Here is a 21,041-nt window from a genome sequence, read left to right as displayed (position 1 = left end):
AAATTTGAATTATCAAGAGTTTTGAATTACCAAGAGTTCGATTTATCGGGAGAAAAATAAACCATTCGAATTACAGAGAGTTCATTTTTTAATACATACAAAGGTACAGCACGTTACAATAAAACATCATACTGTACCGTATTTTAGTACACTTTTAAACAATCAACGGCTTATTTTTCAGTTATCTTATAAAAAGATAGGGTATTTGCCAGGAATTATTAAGGAAATTGACAGGAAAGCAGGCTTACCTTTAAATAAGTCCATAGAGACACATAAAACATCACAAAATTAAAAGTAGAATTCTACTTTTAATTTTGTGATGTTTTATGTGTCTCTATGGACTTATTTAAAGGTAAGCCTGCTTTCCTGTCAATTTCCTTAATTATTTTTCAGTTACTTTAGTTGCAAAGAAGTCTGTTATTTAGTGCTATATATTTCGCCAATAGCTGAACTATCAGCTGTCGACAACTACGTTTGTGCACAAGGAGATGTCGCGCAATCTAGAGATCGGATTGCCAACTTAGAAAAACAAGTCAGTGAACTAACTCAGACTACTGCTCTAACTAAACAAACATCAAAACGTCTAACACTAGCCTACCATAGGAACAGGATGTACTGTACTGTATAGTTTCCTGTTATAACAGGAAGAGATCACTTTGAATTATAGAGTGTTTTGCCGACTAAACTTCGAATTACTGCGTGACTTTGATTTATAGAGTGTTTTTTCGACGAAACTTTGAATTACAGCATGACTTCGAATTATAAGGGTGCTAACCGACGAAACTTCGAATTACTGAGTTACTTCGAATTATAGAGTGTTTTTCCGACGAAACTTCGAATTACTGTGTGTTACAATTTGACCTGCCCTCTATTTGGACTTTGAAATACCGAGTGTATCAAAATGCATGGTAAAAATTTGAAATATTGAGAGATTCTCTAGGGACTGAGCCTTCATTTTGAATTATCGAAAGTTTTGAATTATCAAGTGTTTGAATTACCAAGAGTGGACTGTATATATATTATTAATACCAATACCATTGACTATACACAGAATAGTGTATAGTCAATGTTTGACTGGGACGGATGGCGTCGTCCTGTAATCCAGCTACTAGGAGGTCACAAATTGTGGATATCTATAGGGATGCACTGTGGATGCGATGCTCCCTGGTGTGAATTAACGTCCGCACTAGTGAGTACTACGACTATCCGCAGTACTATCCTAATAATTAGACCAATTCGTTAATTACGAGGAAAAAATGTGGTTCGGATTCCACAATAAACTGTAGGTCCCTTAGTTGCCATTAGCTGTATAGGCTATTAATTAACAGCTGTGTCTAAGGTACATGTCAGCCTTAGTCACTAACAAGACTACAAGATCACGCCACTCATCCTTCACTCATATTTGGGTTAAAATACGCACATAGTGGCGTCCCATCTTAAATAATTGATTGATTAATTGATAATAGGATACATGAAACTTTGTAAACAATAAGGCTTTTTTTAAATAGCTTTCCCCAGTAGTATAGCTTTTAAAGTTCCCATGTTATCCTCTTGAAGAACATATTTGTTTACAATATGATATACTACTAAATAATTTAATTGCTGTTAATATTTTAGTAGCAGGTAATTAGACCACTTAGTTGCACAGTTGTAATTATTAGCCCAGTCAAATAAAACAAAAAATTGCCATTAGGGTGAAACAATTCCCGGAGAAATGGAAATTTGTTTAAACGTTCCTTTTGTTCATTAGATTGAAGAAAATAAAAAGTCCTGATGGGTGGGGTCGAGCTTGACTAAGGGAAGGGCTCTTAATGTATGTGGCTCTTTCGCTTTTATTTCGGAATCTGTAAGTCATATTGAAAAGTGTTAAATACAAAAGTTATAGCAGACAAAATTCCCTAAAAAAAGACTGTATGAAATTTTTTACATACAAAATTTGCCGAATAAACATACAGTATTTTATTTCAGGTCACTTACATTTTGCATATATAGTAGTTCAATGGTAGGCCTAACAAACATGTTGCTGAAAAATGAGACATTACTGGTTTGGGGTACCCCATTTGATATTTTGAATGGAGGAATGTTATAAAAATTTCCACAAAAATATATTGTACCTCTGACAAAGGAAATGTATATTCTGATTTTAAAATGCAAATATGAAAGAAATGTATATTAGCAGAAAATTTATTCTGAAACCAATCTGTTGACAGTTTTGGCGCAGGAATCACATCAAAGAGAACGGGAATCTTACTGAACAGTGGGATGGATGACTTCTCGATACCCGACGAGACACATTTCAATGGAGTTCATCCGGCTCCCGCCAACTTTATAGAACCAGGCAAGCGGCCAATGAGCTCCACGTGCCCCACGATCATAGTAGACAGCAATGGAGACGTGCGGATGGTCGTCGGGGCCGCAGGGAGCACCCATATCACCACCGCAGTGTCATGGGTGAGTAAGGGAAGCGGAGTTTGACAACTATTTGCAAGAAAATTCTTACATTCGTTATTTTTAATATCTCTGTGGCATTTTTACATGTTTTATTGTAATAGAGTGATCCAAACCCTGGTTTTGTTACTTTCTATATTTCAAAACTTTTATCCGTCATAAAGTATGCAAAGATGCATTATACATTGTCAGTAACTAAATCTAAATATAAATTTGTCTATAAAACTACATTTTTTGACGCAAAGGATAGACAGTGTCGACAGGGTTGGTACAACCCGTGTGTAATTTGATCCAGTAGTATGGTCAGGCTAGCTGTCATAAGTTTTGCAAAAGTTTTTTTAAATATATTAAGATATGTGCCAATCGTGTGCATTATATGACAAGTCTATTGTTGTATCGATCAGCGAGCGATAATCCTTGAAAAATTTTATTATTCGGATTGTTGACTATCCGGATGGGGCCCAGTCCCAGTTTATTCGGAGATTTGGAGATCTAACTGTATATGGACACAAAATGTCTTGAGTTGTGATGACTAAAAGCAACTTCCCTTTATCAAGCTCAGGTTGGCTGAGGGCGAGACACAGCGAGGGATTAGTGATTCCACCAGCCAACCTGAGCTTGATAAAGTGTAATTATTCCAGCCTATACAGGATGATAAAATGCTAATTTGTTTTTCAGGTCATAATACAATATTTATGGTTGGGAAAGTCAATCAAAGAAGCAGTGGATGCAAGAAGATTCCATCATCAGCTGTATCCAATGGAGCTTGACTACGGATATGGAGTCACTTCTGTAAGTAACCTTGTTTTGCTTGGTTGTTATGAGTAAAAACAATATTTCCCTACACTTAAACAATACGTTGCCTACAAAAGAGCCACCTGTAAAATAGCGGCACTGATTAGAAGAAGTAAAAGAGCTGAATCGTACGCTCTTTCATTTTGCAGCACTCGTCTTAGTTAGTTTTACTTTTTTAGTACCTTCCTGCACTAGGTTTTTTTATTTTGCGACATTAGTTTTCAATTTGCGACCCTAGGTTTTGCTTTATCTACATCTTTAGTGGTGTGACTCTAGTTTTACTTTAATTCACTCAATTTCCTTTTCTACAATAGTTTCTAGTTTGCTGCATTCGTTTTTACTTTCCCACCCTTGAATATGCAATATTGTATGGACAAGAAAACAAGTAGGCGTCAATGCTTTACTAAATAATAGGTAGCTATTTACCTTACAAAAGTAGTAAGAGCGTTTTTACATCACACAGGCATAATTTACCTAAGTGGTGTAAACACGCTCTTGCGTAACGTGTAACGTACAAGATTTTACCTGACCTGACAATATACAGGAGGTTACGAACAATATTTTTTACTATCCATTTTACTCATCTTCTAACAGAAACGTTCATTTACAAACAAAAGCTAGGTTAGGAAAATTCTTCAAAACATAACAATAAAATTCAAGCACACAGCTGATTTCTAGCGTTGAATGTCGTTGGCTCCATAGAGGTGTATTTTTTAAGTTATGCACTCAATGTTATTTAAATGTGTTTCATTACCTCACCGAATGAGTTTTTTCACTAGAGAAGTAAAGAAGTTGTATACATCACGCTTGGAATAGGGAAGTTTAACATGGCGGGTTAGGTAAAACGTTAGTACTGATGTAATCTGTTTTCTTTTTTATCTGTAAGTAACAGAGCTAAAAACCTAAATCTGTAAGTTCCTAAGTAAGTAAGAAAGTTCTTTCTTATGTTTTATGTTAACTATACACAAATTTTATGAATGACTCGGGCTTAAAGTATCTTTACTGCACTAGTAGATTAATAGGGTTTATTAATAAAATAATTTGAATTTTTCAGCCATTAGTCAAGAGCCTAGAAAAACTTGGTCACAAAATGTACAGATTTGGAGCCAGAGGCTCCATTGTTTGTGCTATCGCCAAAAAAGACGACCGCATTTACGCCAACGCAGATTTTCGTAAAGACAGTAGTAATGTTTGCGGAATAGACTGAAGAAGATTTTAATCGTTTGAATCTGGCCCTAATTTTTTAATTTTTTTTGTTAGGTTTTTATAGTAATAGTCTCATTTTTTCTATATCACAACCGTATGTTTTCCTTTTCTTTTAAATTTTATAAACCATATTCTTTTACTTTTATTTTCAGAACTGCATATAGCCTATTCTAGTTTTTAAGCATAAAAAAACCCAAATTTGCTGTTTTTCAATAATTCATGAAATAGTGATTATTATTATCCTCAGTTTAGAAAATACATTTTGCGCCTGGCTATTTGACAAGTTTAGAAACACCACTTATTAATAGAAACAATTTTTATTGGATTAAAATCCATTCGGTTTAACAGCAGTGTTAGTATTTTTAAATGGACTTCCCGTGATTTCCCTAAAATGAGTGAAAACTATTTTAACAGTTTACATATCAGAAGTGTTTTTTGAAATTGTTTTGTAATAAAAAATGAATTATTACCGGTAGTATAGTTTACCTCAATTTTTTTTATTTCTTTACGTTTCATATTTTTCCATCATAAGTTTATAAGTTTGTAACTCATTTTCATGATAACAATTTAAATTTCAAATCTCATTTTGGCCTCTTTTTAATCAAGTTAATGTACACAATACGCAAAGCTTTCAAATGTGACTGTGATCTTAGGTTTGTTCAATACACTAAATTTAAAGAGCCTCGATATAAATTTAAAATGGCAAATTTAAATCGATGGAAGATTTGAATCTTTTTGTCCTGTTGATCCTGTAGGTACTTGTAATGCTAGCCTTTTGTTTTTCTTCAGAGTCTACCTATTACTTATTATTGTATGCACTATCTAGAAGTATTATTATTATGTCTTGATTATTATGATTCTTTTGCATCTTGTGTTTATATCATTTGTATATCATTAGCACATTATTTACTGATATATCCTCTTGTATATCTTCTCGTAACGCTTGCTTCTTGTTTTTCTTCAGAGTCTACTTGTTACTTACTATTCTATGCACTATCTAGAAGTATTATTATTATGATTTGTATGCATCTTGTTGTCTTAGATCAGTTGTATAACTTTTGCACGTTAAATACTTATCTTTGTTCACTTATTGTATTTAGTATTGCTTGTTTTTTCTCTCAAATGTTTACGTTTGCTCCAATTCAAAACCACCAATCTCTCCTTAATAATTGCCAGTTTGAGTTTATTTGTTATTTATTATGCATGCACTATTTATTATTACGTCTTACTCTTAATTATGTTTTAAACGTATATTGATTCTTCTGTGAGCATGAACTATTACTGTTTGTATAACTTTGTTTCTTTGTGCATGGTACTTGATGTGTAATGGTTTTGGCTGTAAATAAATGAATTGAATTGAATCCTGAATTAAATTCAAGCCACCTAAACTCAGCTAAATCACTTTCAGAGGTGGGTAAACTAACATAAAATCTACACATATGAATTATTTATGTGTTGATACAACAAAAATTACTGACCATTTCAGTTGTGATGCAATACATCTTCAGAGCAAGTTCTCAAACCAAATTCTTTTTAAACCCGAAAAACTGTTGAATTGTTGCTTGACCCAAATATGGATTGCTACAGTACATCCAAAATGTATGCCAGAATTTTGGTTTTGCACCAAGCTGTTAAAATAATTCACTGTCTCGGGTTTATTGTTAAAATAATAGATTGCCTTAAAATAAACAAAATAGCTAAATCCGTTCAAATTATAAATTGATCACAACAAAAATGCATGAGATTGCAGGTGTGCTGTTACGAGGACAATACAAATTATACATGGGATTAAATACGACAACAATAACTAAAACAACTGCAAGGATGATTAAAATTGTTATAACCAACAAGTTACATCAGATTTAAATACCTACTCAATGAATGCGCCGAATTGCATTCATTTTACAACAAATAATTAATTACTAGCAGTTGCACGGCGCGCGTTGATGCGCTAACAACTATTATTTTAGTTCTTTACGATAAATAATAAAAAAGTGTACCAAATACAAAAATAGAATATTTATTTTACTTTATTGCCAGTGGATAAACAAGGTTTTATGTTTTTTCATTAGGTGTATAAATATAATATAAGTTTTTAGGCGTACATACCACCACGTGAGCACGCAACATACTGCTGTCCGTGTGAAAGCATGCATTTTCTACATTAAAACCGGCGATAGTCAGGGATTGTGTCTTATAGTGGTGATTGTGAAAGCAAGACGCAAAGGAAATTGTAGTTGTTTGAATTCAAAGGGTAATTCGTATAAAATCATCAGTATTCTTGGGATTTAGACTATTTCTCCTAGTGATGTGTCAAAACCGAATCTCAAATCTCAACCCCATCAAAACTTTGGGAAAATTTTGGTGTCCAGATTCGATCGGCAAGTTTTGAGATTCAAAAGTTTCGAAAATAAAAATGTTGGAACTTTTATTTTTAAAACTTCTGACATTTTTTGTGTCATTCATTTCAATCTCTTTCAGTTTTGATCACATAGTGAAAATGTTATTATTACCTGTATTTTTAGCAACCTTGACCACGTAACTAAAAAAAGTTTCACGTTTAGGTTTTGAGATTTGGAATTTGATTTTTTAAGTTTTGTTTTCGGTTTTGAAATTCTAAATTTCTGGTTTTGACCATCACTAATTTCTCCAAACTTATCACTGTTTGTTGCTTCGATCAAGTTTGCTGTAATTTTTTTTATCATCAGTTTGGTTCCATTGCACAACTTGGGTCGATTTAAGTTTCACATTAGTATTATTGGAGTTCCTACTTTTAATGACAGTTGATGACAAATTGGGAGGCATTTGAATACCTGAGATAGCACTTACAATTATTATTCACTTAATAATTTATGTTAGATTGTGTGGGTATACAACAAAAGATAAAAATATTAATCCATTGCCATCCCTTTTATTGATTATAATACAATTGATAAAAGTTTTTACTTTTTATGTTTAAATATTGAATACAGTAGTGGAGAATTTAAAAGTTGTTGAGTGCACAGGTATGCTACGATTGGGGTTCAATATATTTCGGACTAATCCAAAAGTAAAATAGTTTTCTGTGCTGCATTCTGTGGAAACATTGTGGCACTATTCCAAATCATGACTAATACAGAATGCTGTGATTATTCAAACCTACAAAACAGTTGGTGAAAAGTAAACATCTGATTTCAAATTATATTTATTTGTAAACTTTGTAGTTCCAAATTAAAGTCCGACATTGGACCCCTTAAAACCGTGTGACAAACAGGAGTCACTGGGGATGTCGAAACAGTAACATGGGAAAACACATACTATACGAAAACTTGAACACAGAAACAGAAAATGGGTCGTGACATTCGTCGCTGGGAAGTAGTCAAGGCTAAAGTTGCAGCAAACCGATTTCAAATATCTCAAATGGTTGAAAGTTAAGATGGGTGCACGTTACTTTTCAGCCATCCTGTGGCTGTTTTATATTAAATAAATTGTATAATATATTTGTTTTTGTTTATAGCCAAAACTTTAAATTGTGTAATTTATATCATTTTGGAACATTTTTAGCTAACACAACAACATACGCATCGTTAGCAAATTACATGAAATATGCCAATGACGCACTTGTACACTTGTGTGTCGTCAGCAGCCAATCAAAGGCTTGAACAATTTATATGTGTATAACAAAGTTAAAATTTTTTAGTTCTTGTTAGGCTTTTTAAAGAACAAAAATATGAAAGATTCATATTTTGCTCAGGAATCATTGAACTAACATTGAAAATTCATGTTTTTATCAATGTATTCAAGGTAGTCTTTAATTATTTGCAAATATCAACTGTGAAGATGACCAAAATAACTAAATTATTTACACATAAATTAAATTTTCTTAGGTTTCTTTACATAATACATTTCTCCCAAAATCTATTGGAAAAAACAATATAAGAGTGTGTGTGTTGCGTAAAGCGAAAAAAATAAAAGTTAGAAAATGTAAAATGCGTTGTTAAAAAGAAGGGACAAATTTTGGCGATGCACTAACCTCGAAAAATTACATTGAAGTGAAGGTCACAAGATGGCGGCTTCATCATCTTGGTTAGTGTAGTCTTGAGTAGTGGGGAGTAGGCGGGAAATTTGAATGTACATTAAATTTAACTTAAATTTATTTTGCTTTTGTTATGTATTTAAATTAAAGAAAACTCTTCTTCATGGGGTTATAATAATAATAAAGTTATAATAATAAATAAAATAATTACTTCTTCTATCAGTGTGTGTTTATGATTCCATCATGGAAACTTTCCACTCAACTTAAGCTTATTGTCATTCAATGACCTGATCGATTGGAAACCCCTTCTTGGCTCTAATTGAAAGTATTTTTCTATTTTTCTTATCTTTTTTAATAATTTTAACACATTTAAAAAATATATTGTTTTACATTGCAGGGCCAAAACCCTAAAAAAATAGTGTTTTACTAGGGTTTTACTAAAACATTGATTAAAAATTGTTTTTTCTACTTAAATTAAAAACATACATTTTGTGTTAATTTAAACTGGATTTATTATATTTACATTTCATATGATATAAGTTGTCAGTTCGTTGTAAAAATAAAAAACCATAAAAATAGTACAGTAATTTTTTTTAAACCAAGCCAAAAAAGTTTTAAAGTTAAGTTTTATAGAGAAGGGTTTTATAACTGCCAGAGAAGTGTAGATAATATATTTCCTCACGTGGAAATGTGCATTTAGTATAACTTTATTATACAGTGGAACCTCGATAAGAAGACCCTCAATGACAAGTCACCCTTGATAACAAGTGTAATTTTCAAATCGCCTTGAATTCATTTTACCCATGATCAAATGTTATTGCAAACCTCAAGAAGAAGCCAGCCTTGATAAAAAGTCCTATTTCATTATCCCCATGAGAGTCTTGTTATTGAGATTCTACTGTATTTTTTTCTAAACTGTTACAAATGTTGGCAAATTGGCCATTAATAACAAACATCAGGTGTTCTCTATTTGTACAGCACTACCAACACTACAAAACATGAATAACAATATTGAAAAACAGCTTAGAATTTATCAAAGAGTAAGTTACCATAGGTAAATATATCAAGTTTTCGTAAAGATGACTGAGCACTAACTTGTACAACAAAACGATAAAAAAATTAGCTTCATACTCCCTTAAAAAATATTTATTGCGCTATTTTTTTATTAAGATCTATTTTCAGAAGCTATTTATGCATACCATTTATTTATTTATACTTAGACATATTTATTTTAAGTATTAAACTAAAGATTATTTCAATTAAATAAAAAAATAACATGTCACCACGAGATAGTCTTGCGTTGAGACTTTTAGGTCACTATAACCCATCACGAAACAGTCTCGTGCAAAGTCTCCAATGGGTTGATACTTTTTACCCTGTACAGTTTTCTAATAACAAAACAAGAGATGACAATCTGTGGTTTATTGTTTTTCATAGAGTGTAGATGCGGTTCATTTTACAGTTTTAAACTAGGTGTGGTTGGTAGGACTGCACAGTTGTTTCTGTATTGACACACCTGATCTCGTCCATCAAAAGTAAAATATTACCTGATCGCTACAACTAATCATGCCAAAACGACAAACATCACAGTACTACAAAACAAATATTTTAATAATTTAACAATTTCAAATACAGTAGAACCTCTTTAAATCCGAAACACTATACAACAATATATTCTGAAACCTAAACTATTCAATAGTCCGAACTACTGTACCCCCGGTCCCAATTAGTTCGGATTAAAGAGGTTCTACTTTATATAAATTGAATACACCAAGTCAACAAAACTAAATGCACACAAACTCCATAGGTCGAATCATTGACTTGAGATAATGCAAAAAAATCTGTTATTCTGTGTCAAAATATATGATCCCCGTTTTAACACAAATTTCTTGTACAATGTTCGATTGTGATGTCGACTAGTGATTGTCAAAACCAGAAATTTTGAATCTCAAAACCGAAACCGAAACTTTAAAAAATCGAATCTCAAATCTCTAAACCTAAACGCGTAACTTTTTTACTTAGCTGGTTACAAAGGTCAAGGTTACAAAAAATACAAATAATCATAAAATGTTAGGTATGCAATTAAAACTGAAAGAGATCGACTCCTGACCGTGACATAAAATAAATATGTGAATGTGACTGATAATCTTAAAACCCTATACAACATAATTTTTCATAAACAACCAACAAAAAATAAATTAAACTTCTATAAACCAACATAAACATGAATATTAGATTAAGTAGAACATTTAGTCGTCAATATTTCTTTGTGTTTAGTAAATATTGATGTGAAACTGAATTGTGCCAGTTATAGTATTTATGATACCTTTTGAAGTTCAGAATAAAATTTACTTGTTTCATTACTGTTAATGGTGATGTTTGCTCAGTTGCTACCAGCTTGTTTGGAAGCAGTGTTAAAAACAATAACAAAAGCATAAAAAATTTCTGCAGTTTCAAAAATAAAACTGCCAAAATCTTCAATTGCGAAACTTTTGAATCTCGAAACTTGGTGATCGAATCTCGAAACCGAAACTTTTCTTAAATTTTGATGGTTTTGAGATTTGAGATTCGGTTTTGACACATCACTAATGTCGACTGAATACTTTCCCTCTAATTTCATGGTATTGTTCAATGTTTTCTTAACTCCTTAAGTAACAAAGTGATTATAACCAACCGCACAATTATAGAACAAGCAAAACTTTATAAAAATTATTCTTTTTTTTTTGGTTAAGTACACGTTTTAAAGTAGTTCAAAATTATAAAATAAATAGTAAACAACAAAACATAATTACTGGGACCGAATGAAATATACCTTAGAATTATTGTCTTCAACTGATCCAAAAGAAAAACAAATCGGTGCTTAATCTATGGGTTAACCAACCATCGATGGAGCTTAGGAGTTGGCTGGTCTACTGATAGAGCGTGAGACTTTGGTCGGCGAGTCCCAGGTTCAAATCCTGCCAATCACTAATATATGTTCAAGTGATAATGCCGTGAACCTCTAGGTACAGACAAGAGAAGTAATATATCCAAGTATCAAGTAAGTAGTATAGCGGATGTGAAGATGGCACATAAGCACCAACCGTGGACGTAGGCCTACAAAGAAGAAAGAGATTTTTTATTTTTTGTAACTTACAACCCTGCCAGTGCGGGATCATACAAATTGTGCTATGGAGTATTTTACTTAGTATCCTTCCTACGTGAAGGCGAATTATACGAAACACTACTCCTCCGTTAATAATGGACGGATTTTTACAAGCAATGTTTCAAAATTATTTTTTTTTTTAGTAGACACTCCCTTTCACCAATTTCTGTAATACAAGTCCTCAGGCGTTGTCCCACAGGCCATCAAAATCCCAATGTATTTCTTACTAGCAGAGCACCCGTCCTTCGTACGGGGTTGGCATATAAGCATAAAATGCTTATTGCAGTTATGCTCAAGCTTTACGTTTGCAAGGGGGGGAGGATACAGTTTGATAAAATTTGGTTCATAAATTTATGGTATGATATAATATAACACATCTACCATTGTCATAATGTTCTACCACTGCACCTAAACAATAGAAAAAAATAAATTATCAAACATTTGCACAATATTTCAAATTATTTATTAAATTAAAAACTCAAACCTAACTGTAATTAAACAACCCTACTTTGACAGTTCTCATTGTGTATCACAGCCTTTTGTTGCTGCTTTGTTCAAATTAGCTGTTGTCATATGCAAAAACAAAATAATAATAGTGCTGCACCCTGTTTGGAAACCTTATAACTTTTTAATGCTATTGCATATTATAGAACCAACTTTTAAAGTTGAAACAGCCGACTAAATTCTTTAATTCCCTTTAAATATGAATACTCATAATAGTACAGTCAATCCGTATCCAACGTGGACAAAATTGGCGTCTGAGAAATTTTGTCTGAAATTTATGTTTTTTGGGGCGTTGAATCCGAATCTGAAGTTGTCCAACAAATATTTCTTGAGCGTTCCGAGATATTCGCAAAAAAAACATCAAAATTTTAGCACTTTTTTCAGTTTTTATATTAAGTCGAAAACTATGAATTCTAGCGACTTTTACTCCTTACAAAATGAAAGTGGGCAAAATTTCCTTCAAAATGCACTATTCACACTTGAATATCGATTATAAATAACCTCCGCTAGAGCGCATTGAAAATTAATTATTTTTCTAACTTTAAAAAAATTCAAGCTTTTGGTCTGGTTTTTAATATTACTCAGCAAACACCCACCCCCTTCCATCCCATAACTATCACAACCCCTTCTATCTCATCAAACCTCCCCCCCTCAGCATAAAATACCCTACCATACCTCATGCTCTTCCCAAACCCAAACCTATCATTTTACTTATCTTGAACGGAATGTGGTAAATAATGTTAGAGAGGTAGGTTTCTATGTTAATGATTACAATTTATTCATAGTTCATATTCACTATATCTACATAACTAACATTATTTTAAAAATGTACACGTATAATCAAGTGCTCAGGCGGGGGCATTTAGGCCCTGCGCAAGATGGTCCTGACTGTGGCTCCTGTGGCTCTGGCGATTCTTCTATGTCATCTACTTCCAGGTTGTGCTCATCGAGTTACCACGAAATTCACCAGCGGGGGGACTGACCAGATCTCGTGACGCTCAAGAAATATTTGTTGGACAACTTCAGATTCGGATTCAGCGCCCCAAAAAACATAAATTTCAGACAAAATTTCTCAGACGCCAATTTTGTCCACGTATGGTTGATTTTTACAACGGATTGACTGGACTATAAGGTTAACATGGGGAACTACAGAGCCACTGGGGCGGAACCCGAAAGCATTTTTGAGATAAGAATATGCCTAAATGTTAATAGGGAATGTGAGCTATCATCATGCAAAATTTCAGCCAAATCCATCCAGTAGTTTATGCGTGATTGAGCAACACAAACATACACACAAACTCACAAACTTTCAGATTTATAATATTAGTAAGATGAATAAAATTTACTAACCCAGCTGTTATGCTTCGTTCTGCTATTTAATTAAATTTGTTTGATTTGTTTCTTATGGTAACACGTGGTCAACGATTTAGACTTTTGCATATATTTTAAATGCAATACACTATATAAAGTGATGATAATACATAAAGAAATCTGCATTTAAATAATCAATAAGTATGATTGAGCTTTGCCTATTTTATGTTTTCTGGTACGTGCATTGTAGCTGTTTCTTATAGTAGATTAAATAAAACGAATTATTCTTTTCTGCATTCTCACTCCGTAGCGAAGCACGGGCAGAGCAACTAGCTATACCTATTGGTGGAAATATTTATTTAGGCCCTAATTACACATTACATACTATTAAATTGCATATAAATAGAAAATAGGTGAACATAATTTGTAATTAGAATTATAAGAGAATTCTACCCAAAATAGGAGAATTTTAAATCTAAATCTATATATTACGTATGACGTTTTACCGCAAACTATAACTGAACTACAATGCATTTTATGAGTCAACATTCAAGGTTGGTAACCCTGATGACAACCCGTATTGGGCCTCAACTGGCTGATTGATTGGTAACAGTGGTAGAAACAGGTGTTATCAATTACGTTTAACCCTGAAATTTTCGGTTCGTCTATATTTTACAGCTTGAAAAATATTTCATTGGAATACATTATTATTAGCTCGTTGACGTCCGTAGAGAAATTTATTCCCCTAAATAACTGGCTAGCTGGCTAGCAGCATTAAATTGGGCTGCTAGGACCTTTTCCTTAATACTACCACTTCCTTTATTCATGTTTGTTGTATAATTGTCTACAAATACTACTTTTATTGGTTTAGGTCAGAATAAAGACATAATTTAGAACTTTTATTGTGTATTAAATATAAACTATGGTAGGCCTAGTAAACTAACATGAAAGTATGGGTTTTATTCACAAAGTAAATATTTTTTTGTAATTTATAAACTCAAGTTTCTAACTTTAATTTTCTTGCCCTTTATTATTTTACCCTTTATTGATATTTGAAGAATCAATACTGAATTTTGAATTCTTATAAATAAACGTATCCTTTATAAGATACGTTTACTAACAACAATGCATGTAAATGTCAATATTTACTTATCAGCCTATTTACAGTATTCGTTTTTTTGAAAAGCATCATTGCTTTGTCATTTACATTATTTGTTAGCAATGAAGCCACACAACCATATGAACGAGGCTAGAATAAAAGCCAGCTTCCCTACAAGTAAATTCCACTACACCTAACATTCCAAAGAGAGATTATATTGACAACTTTATGTAATTGATAAGGCTGAGACAACTGACATCCGAATGTCTAGGAATTCCAGCTTTGACAGTAACCCCACGACCAATTTCTCAAAACTATGCTAGAGGGTTATTCATTGGCACAGTAAAATGCTAAGATGACCGATATGACAAAGGACTTGAGAGTAACCGTCGATTTCGACGGGTTTCACCTAGTAGTTACTAATACTTTGTATGAGTTTGAAAACGTTTAACTTAATGATTAATGATTATAAGCTACATGATTAATGGGTATGTCACTCATCTCACAAGTGTAGAAGTGCTCTAGTGCAACAACACATCCACTAAACTTCAGTGTGACCACGATCATTGCTGTTGGCCGTGTTCTGTCACATTGAATTGTCGCCGGAACTGTAAAATGTGAGTTTTCTAATTGTAAATAGTTCTAGGTAAACTATTGTGAGTTAGGCATTTCAGTTGTTGGTAAACTAAAAATATTTTCTTAACAAACAGGTTTCGAGACTTTATATATTCTCCCCAAGAACAACAAAAATATTTATGATATATATCGTTTTTTGGAATTTATTTTGTGACCATTGTGTGGTTTTTTCCTAATGGTCACAAAAGAAATTCCAAAAAACTACATATATCATAAATGTTTTTGTTGTTCTTGGGGAGAATATATAAAAAGTCTCGAAACCTGTTTGTTAAGAAAATATTTTTATAAAATATGGATTTTTTACTTTATAACAAGCTATTTACATTAAAGAAACACATACTTTAAACCCCTGCTGTAGCAGAAATCCTAATTACTCATCTCAAAACGTAATTTCAATAATAAATCTGATAAAAAAAATAAAATTGTAATGAGAGTAAGAATGAATAAAAAATAACTTTTATCACATTTAGAATGGTTGAAAAGCTAACGATTTCTCATGTGCAAGTTCTAGGGATCTGGCTTGACTATATGCCTGATCTAGTGTCAACAAAACATTTTCTAGTAATAAGCGCTGGCGAATTGCAGAAGATTTTATTCCAGCAATAAATGTGTCACGGATATAATTTTCCCTATCCTTTTCAGCTGTGACAGCTTTAAACTGACAGTCTTTACTTAATAATTTTAAAGCCTGGAGATATTGGTCAATAGTCTCCTCAGGTTGCTGCTGACGTGCAGGTAGTTTATGTCTGGAATATATTTAATTTACAGGTTTTACATAGATACTTCTTAGCACAGATATAGAATCGTTATACGTACCGCTTACGATTATGTACTCGTCGATTTCCGGAGTAATAAAGTTTATAAGTATTTTGAGTTTATCGGAGTCGAATGATTGTGGTGTGATGCTGGTAACAAAATTCTAGAGGACCCATACTGCTCCGCAGCGTTAGAATAATTATAATATCCAAGAAATAATTAAATTTATGATTTTTGATTGATTAATCCAGTATCTTGAGCTTAACTGATTCAAACGTTCAATAGCTCAAATTAAAGCCTATAATTTACTGATTATTTTGAGTCTAAAACATATAAAAAACATTAACAATACTGGAGAGATTGGTTTTTAATCACAGAAAAATCTTATGAAAAATAATTTTTAATGATCGTTGTACACCTTGCGTTTGCTTGAAACTCGTCGATTTGAATAACTAATAGCTTAAATGAAAGCCGGTATTTCATTGTTGGTTCTTAGGCCAAAATATATAGGATAATATAATAATAACTGGTGAAATACATCTTAAATTGAAGTAAGAATTCAAAAATGAATCAAATTATGTTTTTTAGTCGAGTAATACAGTAGGTAAATATATGCCAATGCTTGATGGCAAATCTGTTTGTGCATACCTTCAATTTGAGACCTCAATCATGAAAATCAGTCGGGTAGAAGATCCAAACAAACTCAGAAAAGAAAACCAAATTTAACACCCATAAGAAATACATGGGGAGCAAATTTAGTTTACTTATAAACCGAGTAAGATTATAGATAAATATATGCCAATGCTTGATGGCAAATCTCTGTGTGCATACGTTCAATTTGAGACCTCAATCACGACAACCGGTCGGGTAGAAGAGCCAAAAGAACTCGGAAAATATATACCAAATTTAACTCCCATAAGAAATACATGGGGAGCAAAATTCGTTTACATATAAGCCGAGTGGGATTATAGATAAATATATGCCGATGCTTGATGGCTAATCTGTGGGTGCATACCTTCAGTTTGAGACCTCAATCATGGAAATCGGTCGGGTAGAAAAGCCAAACGAACTCGGCAAAGAGAAACCTAATTTAACTCTTATAAGAAATACATGGGGAGCAAATTTCGTTTACCTATAACCGAGTGATACTATAGATAACTATATGCCGATGCTTGATGGCAAATCTGTGACTGCATACCTTCAATTTGAGACCTCAATCATGAAAATCGGTCGGGTAGAAGAGTTAATCGAACTCGGAAAAGAAAACTCAATTTTTTTTTATGAATAAGATTATTGTTTTACTAGTGGCTTGTAGGGACATAAGTCCCTAAAATGCTCAATAATATAAAACAAATTATTCTAATATTTAAACAAACAAAGAAATATATTATCTATGTGTCAGAATAGATATCCCTGTATATATGCCATATCTTTTGTGTAAAAAACAGTTTGTTGTTTGTCTTTGTTGATGTTATTTTCAATAAATCATTCGAATCACTACATAGATTTAACTCTGCTAAAGCAAGGCTACACTATAAAGGCAGCAAACATATAATTGGTTGTGAAAAAATACTGGTTTATTAAGGTAGCTCGTTAATAATTTATTCAATGTGGTTATTTCTTGTTAAACACAAGTTTGAAAAGTTTCACAGTAAAATAATATATTCCCATATTCTATATAACGTAACTAAAAAGTCTTAATTATTATAGGTAACGTTATCCCTGGTTTTATATAGTACATTGCTGAACTTACTGGCAAATAAGTATAATGCAAATGTTATCATTGCGTACTGGCTTGATGATAAATCGCGATCAGCTGTATGATGTAAACAAAAATTAGCAGAAAATGGTTTCTAATGCTATTCTTATGGAGAACATTTTACGTTATATCTCGTTTTCTGGTAACTTTATGGAAATTCTGCTATTTTTCCCGAGTCCCTGGGGTCAAGACCTTTAATTTAAGACCCCTCCCACTTTTCTGCGACTTACCAGACATCCAAAATTTTCTGGTAAAGATTTTGTCTTACAGAATTATATATAAGGATTGTCTACAAAATACCGTAGTTAGAAAGAAACTGCAATATTTTATGTGTTGGGGTCAAAATTGGAAACACAAATATTTACCTAATAAAATCCCCAAAGTCTGATCACGCTCGATAGTGAACTCATTTGAATAAACTTGGGTAAATAATTGTACCAAATTTCATAAAAAAAGGTTCATTTTTATTCTAATTATCATATATGTTAAAACGTGACAGGGTTTTTTATTTCAAGATTCTGAATCAACCACTTGACGGATTTTCGTGATTTTTGTGTTGACAGAAAGATAATTTTGAAAACTAGGGAATGTCAAAGCCATAATTTTAGTTTAGGTTTTCATTTTATTAGAAATTAAGTTTAAAATTTTAAAAAGTCTAGCAGCCGATGCTAACATTCTACTCTATTTTTTGGTATAACACCATTTGCTTAACGTAACAATGAGTAAACATTCAGCTCAGCATTTGGATGAAAATTGTAATGAGAGTAAGAATGAATGAAAAAGAACTTTTATCAACTTTAGAAAGGTTGAAAAGCTAATGATTGCTCATGTGCAAGTTCTATTTTCAAATTAGAAATTAGAAAACTAGTTACAATGTTACCATAGAAAATTCTGTTTTTTTACTGAAATTTTTAAACAGTAAGAGATAGAAAGAAAACTTAAATACATAAAATGTTTGTTAAAAAAGGACCTTTCACATGATATGAAATTTGTTATACCTTGTTATTTAAGAATTTTGAGTTTTCAGCTTTCTTTTATTCTTCGAATTTGCGATTTTTTAAAATTAGAAAATAGCATGGAAAATGCCCTTACTACAAGTTATCTTAAAGAGTAGCTCAAGAATAAGCTTGGAAAGATATTTCGCGCTGTTCCGTTCAGTAGTTAGGGTAATACGGAACTTAACTTCAAAGTCTTTTTTTTTTACGTTTTGACCCACCCTGTTAATACGGTTAAAGATAATTACATTTTTTCTGCATCAAAATGATCGGGGTGATTTGACATTTAAATTGATGTATCAAACAACCCATGTTTACATTTTAAAATTTCTCAAAAAGCACCTCTACCCCCCAAATTGGGCCCTTTTGGGGCATTTTTCAAATTTGAAAATTTGATTGGATTTGGCATGTCCAAATTAGGGGGAAATGTGAACAAACAAAGTGTTAAAAGCCTTACCTTTGCATAGAACAGAAATGGACAGTGTTCAAATGAACACCCTGTATACAGTTTTAATGGACTACTTGATTCCCGTAGGACGGGCCAACAGCTCGTTATTATTATTATTATTATTTTTACTTCTCCTCTTAAACCATAGTATAGAAAAAGTATTGTTTTCGAGTTTAAGTTTTGAGTGGATATAAAAAATTGGTTTTTGAAAGTGATGTCAAACCTCAGATTAAGCAAACCATCAACGTATGAAAGCGGAGATTAACTCTGGACACAAAACAATCTTCCCCAAATCACAAATTCGCTTTCCATTTCATCCAACATTTTATCAACATATTTTAATTTCAGGTACAGTGTACAGGGGCGCTACGTAGCAGTTTGCGTTGTTGTTATTTTGATCGCCTCCTCTACCCGCCTTAACTGGCAGAAAGTCTTCGGTCGTCTCGCTCCTCGCTTCTTCAACAAGGGGGCTTGGGTGGAGACAGGGGAGCTTCCAGACCCCGAAAAACAACTGCCACCCTCCCCGAGTTTAGAGCACAGCTTCCGCAAGGCAGCCGTCTGCACTGATGGCAACCCGTGCTCAATCATCGGCAGGTAGCGTAACTGCATCATATAAACGATCATGTAGATATAATCAGTGGTTACAGAGGATATCAATGAACACTTCAAAATCTAATATTGGTCACTTCCTTGTACTGTACCAAAGTTCTCAAGAGTTCTTATATTTATTCTTATATTGGTTAGTTTTTTTTTTATTGATATTGATTTCAACACCTATCTTCTATTATTCTAATTCCGTAAGGAATTTCATGTGCACAGCAAAACTCTTTTATTTATTAACCGATTTTGATGATTAAGGTGTCAAATTAAAGGGAATTCTCTGTAGAAGTCATGGAATAACTTTTGTCACGCTCAGTTCAATGTGCTTTGCTCCATTGGACTTTAAAGTTTTCATGTATTTTAAATATACAAGTCAACATTTGTTAAGATTTTAAGATTTTTAAGATTACCTAACATATGATTCATTTCTTTAAAGTAGGGATGGACGAGATTGGATTTTTAATTCGAGACGAGACGAGACGAGATTTTTTATTTCTCATAAAATTTCGAGACGAGATCGAGACGGGATTTCCCTTCTCATACACAACGGGAAATGCACGTTCAAAATTTTTACCTGATTTTGTAACATTGTTAGATGACTGTTTAAATACAAAAATAATGATAATAGTCAAGAATATTTACAATCTTTTATTAAAAAAACATCAGCATAACATTTTTTTATTAATCACGCCTATCTTATTAAAAATGCCTACGATTAGGAAACATAGTGATATCAGTTAGGATAGAGTTCAACTTATCCTAAAACAAAATAAATCATAAAATAAAAGCAATATTAATTTTTTTTTTATAGTTACTTGTTTTGACTTTTTATAGTAATAAAACATTCACACTGCTTACACTTTACAAAACTTCTCAAATGTTTTTAAAGTAATATTATTAAAATAATTAAAGTAATATTTACATTTAAAGAATTAATTAAATAAGAACGCCTTCACAAAGGAAACGCAACTACAACACGCTCCTGTATTGCGGGTATTGCATTGACTTTCTGCAGGCGTTTTTAATTTTTTTTTTTTTTTTTTTTTTTTTTTAATTCCCGTCTCGGTAAAAATCTCGGCCAAAAAGAAATCTCGTCTCGTGTAACGAGATTTAAAATTTCCCGAAAATTTCCCGAAATTTCGAGACTTGACCATCCCTACTTTAAAGTAAACATCTGTCTTCATAAAAATAGCCTGTTTCCCTTCTATTTTAATATATTTACTTTTCTTTTTACCTATCAGTTTACTTTAAAATACAATGATAACTTATGAGATGGTATAGTTGATTTATGCAGTTTCATTCATAGAAAGTAAAAACCAGTCTA

At 32.4% G+C, this 21,041-nt stretch overlaps 2 protein-coding genes across 2 annotated transcripts in view; both read left to right on the top strand.

Moving 5' to 3' along the window:
- The window catches only part of LOC128992780 (scoloptoxin SSD14-like), a 42,258-nt gene extending 36,448 nt beyond the window's left edge, over positions 1 to 5,810 (top strand). Inside the window, exons 8-10 of the mRNA XM_054416522.1 lie at positions 2,211 to 2,451; positions 3,127 to 3,240; positions 4,298 to 5,810. Of these exons, the coding sequence (XP_054272497.1) occupies positions 2,211 to 2,451; positions 3,127 to 3,240; positions 4,298 to 4,450 (508 nt within the window). The 3' untranslated portion in view covers positions 4,451 to 5,810. The remainder of the gene's footprint in view (positions 1 to 2,210; positions 2,452 to 3,126; positions 3,241 to 4,297) is intronic.
- Positions 5,811 to 15,028: 9,218 nt separating this feature from the next.
- The window catches only part of LOC128992775 (scoloptoxin SSD14-like), a 40,065-nt gene continuing 34,052 nt past the window's right edge, over positions 15,029 to 21,041 (top strand). Inside the window, exons 1-2 of the mRNA XM_054416519.1 lie at positions 15,029 to 15,140; positions 19,466 to 19,711. Coding sequence (XP_054272494.1) covers positions 15,139 to 15,140; positions 19,466 to 19,711 — 248 coding nt within the window. The 5' untranslated portion in view covers positions 15,029 to 15,138. The remainder of the gene's footprint in view (positions 15,141 to 19,465; positions 19,712 to 21,041) is intronic.

Source organism: Macrosteles quadrilineatus, unplaced genomic scaffold (assembly GCF_028750875.1).
Source record: "Macrosteles quadrilineatus isolate MER2022 unplaced genomic scaffold, UCM_ALF_1.0 Scaffold_1__1_contigs__length_201487025, whole genome shotgun sequence".
NCBI classification, from domain to species: domain Eukaryota; kingdom Metazoa; phylum Arthropoda; class Insecta; order Hemiptera; family Cicadellidae; genus Macrosteles; species Macrosteles quadrilineatus.
This window is presented reverse-complemented; position numbering and strand designations above follow the sequence as displayed.